This window comes from Egretta garzetta, unplaced genomic scaffold, assembly GCF_000687185.1.
Source record: "Egretta garzetta isolate BGI_Z169 unplaced genomic scaffold, ASM68718v1 scaffold426, whole genome shotgun sequence".
NCBI lineage: Eukaryota > Metazoa > Chordata > Aves > Pelecaniformes > Ardeidae > Egretta > Egretta garzetta.
In genome coordinates this window covers 2755762-2759218 of record NW_009259977.1, presented here as the reverse complement: position 1 = coordinate 2759218, position 3457 = coordinate 2755762, and the positions used below count along the sequence as shown (strand labels likewise).

Genomic DNA, 3457 nt, shown 5'->3' with positions numbered 1-3457 from the left:
TCGCTTCTCCAAGCCCTCCTGTCAACAGGAGCTCAGCTCCCCTTGCAGGTTCTGCACCAAGAAGGTCTGGGGAGATTGAAAGCCGGGAGGTTTTATACTGGTTCCTCATCAGATGATGAAGGCAAGGGTAGAAAACAGCAAGGGAATTGTGCTCTGGTTTGTACGCACCCGTGGGTTGCCATCTAGTGCCTGTGGGCATGGAGGACAGCAGCTTCTCTGCAGGTCCTGGGTGGGAGCTCAGGCTGTGGGAGACAGAGGGTGGGAGTCAAGGTCTTGGGACCCCTTGCAAAGCGTGTGAGGTGTGGTTCAGTGACAAAATGTCAGGGTATAGACATAGCTTGGGTTAATTATAACCTCAAGGGTTTGGAGCGTCTCTGAAGCAGCCTCGCCTGGGAACTGAGCCCCAGCTTTCTCCTTTGAAGCCCACTGGTGGAGCAAAGCAACCCAGTCCCTTGAGCAAATCCGAGGGTTGAGGGTCATCACTTATTACTTTATGGGGGACGGTTCCTCCTGGCCCTTCCTGGACAAAACCCACTGGCCACAGTGCCAGGCGTCCTGCGCCCCTGAGTCCCCGCTGGATCACCCTTGCTCACCAGGAGCTCCTTCCCCGTGTGTGCCGCTCAGTAGGCAGTGACATCTAGTGTCAGTCCAACAGACGGTGTAAAAGCAGCGCTGCTTGGGGAATTCCTGCCCCTGTTTGCATTTTACCTGTTTGCTGAGGCCAGTGGGAGCAGCTCTGCCACCACGCATCTTCCTGCAGCAGGTACCAGCTCATGGTCATCCCTGGTCCTGCTCTCGGCTAGGAACGGAGCTGGCTGACCTCGGGGAGTCGAGGAGTTGGGGTCTTAGCCTTCACTGTAGTTTAAAAGCTTTCTCTGAGATGAAGTGGAAATGCTGATAAGGGGTGTTTGTAAAGGGCTGGGGAAGGCTCAGGACCAACCCCTCCATGCCTGGCACTGTGGCAGAGGGAAAAGAGCAGACCTGCCCTGCTGGAGATGGTCACTTCCTACGTGGGAAGTAGGAGGATGGGAGAGATGGAGAGAAAGCTGCAGGGCGCTGCAGGGAAGGCATCCGGGCTCGGGGCCGGCTCTCCCCGCACCTTGTGTGGCTCTGCTGGCTCTGCCACCTGTGATGCCAGGAGCTTCGCCCTGCCCTGTGCACGCTCTTCTCTGTGCAGCCAAGCAGCGCTTTGGAAGAGGCTTTCTGAAATGCCAAAGCCCTGGTTTTGTAGCAGCAGAATGGTTTGGTTTGGAGGTCTTTCTTGTCTGGGCAAGGAGCAAGAAGGCGTCGGAGCTGAAACACCATTTCCTTCTGTCTTGGGCGTGAGGTGCTGCCTAAAAACTAAATGGGTTATTTCCAGGTATTTCAAAGAAGAGAAGTAGTTTTACTGGTCTCCCTGTAAGGTAACTGGTTGGTGGTCTGGCCCTTTCCAAAAGTGGTCAAGTAATGGGAGGAGGTACAGAGGCAGAGGAGTAGGATTTGTAGAAAATACTGCTGGAGAAGTGGAGCAGGAGCCTCCCTGAGGCTCTGACCTGGCTGGCAGCAGCTGGGGCCCCAGTCCATGGGTGTTTGTCCTGCAAGTGGGAGCTGGAAGTGGGTTTGGAGGTGGCTTTCACACCCCCCGTGCGGGACATGAGCCCCATCTGCTCTGTGGCACCGCAGCAGTGGGTGCTCTGTATTCTTTAACTGCTGTCCCAGCTACCCTGAGACGAAAGAACACCGGCCTGGTCAGATATCTTTGCTAGCATCCTTTTTTTTTTTTCAGTGTATTTGTTGAGCTTTCATTTTGCACATTTCTTGGACTTCTTTATTGGTGTTGCTGGTGAACTCTTCTGAATCCACTCAGCTTGGCAAAGAAATCCTGGACAGCAAAATCAGGGAAAATAAACTCAAGCCTTTTAAAGAGACATCCATCCCTGTTAACTTCTCCCCAGAGTTTCCTGGAATAATGTGTAATTTTCCTGTCAGTTTGGCAGAATTCTTTTCATTCGGATAAATTAATTTTAAATGTCAGATCAAAATAAGAATTAATCGATTAGGGGATAAAAATAAGAGGTGAGACAGCAAGGAGAGATTATGGTAGGGAAAAAAAAGGTGAGAAAGGTGGTGGGTAGGAGAATGTCTCTGTGGCCACGGCACGGCTGCTTCTGCGGTGACTCCAGCCCTGCCACCTCCCTGGAGCTCAGCCAGGAATCCCTGAAGGATAATAACCATTGCACGGGCTTGGAATAAGGATTTTGATCCTGCTAAAAGAAGGCTTTGGCCAAAGGAGAGATTCATCTGAAACCAAAGAGGGAGGTTTATTGGGAAGGAATGGAGACGGATCCGCAAACCGTGCGCTTCTTAGCTGAGTGACATTTTAAAATTGAAAAAGAGGACATGGGGTGAAAGGAGATAGCTGGACTGGAGGGCAGGAACACTTCAGCTTTGGATGAGTTGAAGGCTGTTGGTGTTACAGGGAGCGATTAGAGATTTTTTAAAACCGTGTTCCTTATATAAAGACAGTCAAACCTGATTTTAAACAGCGAATATTCTTTGTTACTTCTTCTGTCCTTTTAAGCTTTTCCACAAAGAGACAAAAAGATCTTTAAAAAGTAAAAGTCGAATGCATCAATCGTGTAATTGATGATCAGTTCTTTGGCACTAGAAATGGCCTTGGAAGTTCCTTGTAATTTTTTCTCTAAGTTAATTGCTACTTTAGTCTAAATTATTTCTTAATTACTTCTTTGAACATAGATTAGACTTGAGGTTTTTTTAATAGGATACATCACGTTTAGTAATACATTAGTCATGCCTGTAATTACTCTAGATATGCTGCAGGATGGTGTGCATCTAATGATAGTCCTAATCTGTATCTACACATCATACAGAGCTTTGAGCAAAGAATACTTTATAGCTGGGAAAGGCGTTTTCTTTGGCTGGGAGAAGTGCTCTGCTTTAATACACCAAAACTTTCTAGTCTGGAGTCTGGCTGGGCTTTGGAGAGGGGCTCTTCTAAGGTCTACTAGTGGAGCAGTGACAAACCGAAGCTGAACGAAAGCTGAAAATTGCGTTTTCTTTCTCTAGGGATCTTTCCAATAACAAGATCAGTGGTTTAGATGTTCAGCTATTCGAAAGCCTGACTTCTCTGGCAAAACTGTAAGTACACACTGTGCCCTTCCAGTCCTCCGCTTTGCACCTTTGAGCTGGCGTCTAGAATACATGCTTGTGCTTCACAGGTCAGCCTTGGTCTTGCTTGACCTCATCTGTTGAGCCCCAGATAGATCACAGAATCGTTCAGGATGGAAAAGCCCTTTAAGATCACCAAGCCCAACCGTTACCCTAACCCTGCCATCCCACCACTAAACCCTGGCCCTAAGCACCTCGCCTGCCCAGCTTTTAAATACCTCCAGGGATGGAGACTCGACCCCTTCCCTGGGAAGCCCCCTCCAGTGCTTGACAGCCCTTGTGGGGAGAG

General features: G+C 49.2%; 1 protein-coding gene across 1 annotated transcript in view; it reads left to right on the top strand.

The window, feature by feature from the left end:
• Positions 1–3040: 3040 nt before the first annotated feature.
• The window catches only part of PKD1 (polycystin 1, transient receptor potential channel interacting), a gene marked incomplete at its 5' end in the record, with an annotated part of 57232 nt that continues 56815 nt past the window's right edge, over positions 3041–3457 (top strand). The window contains one exon of the mRNA XM_035895950.1: positions 3041–3138. Coding sequence (XP_035751843.1) covers positions 3041–3138 — 98 coding nt within the window. The remainder of the gene's footprint in view (positions 3139–3457) is intronic.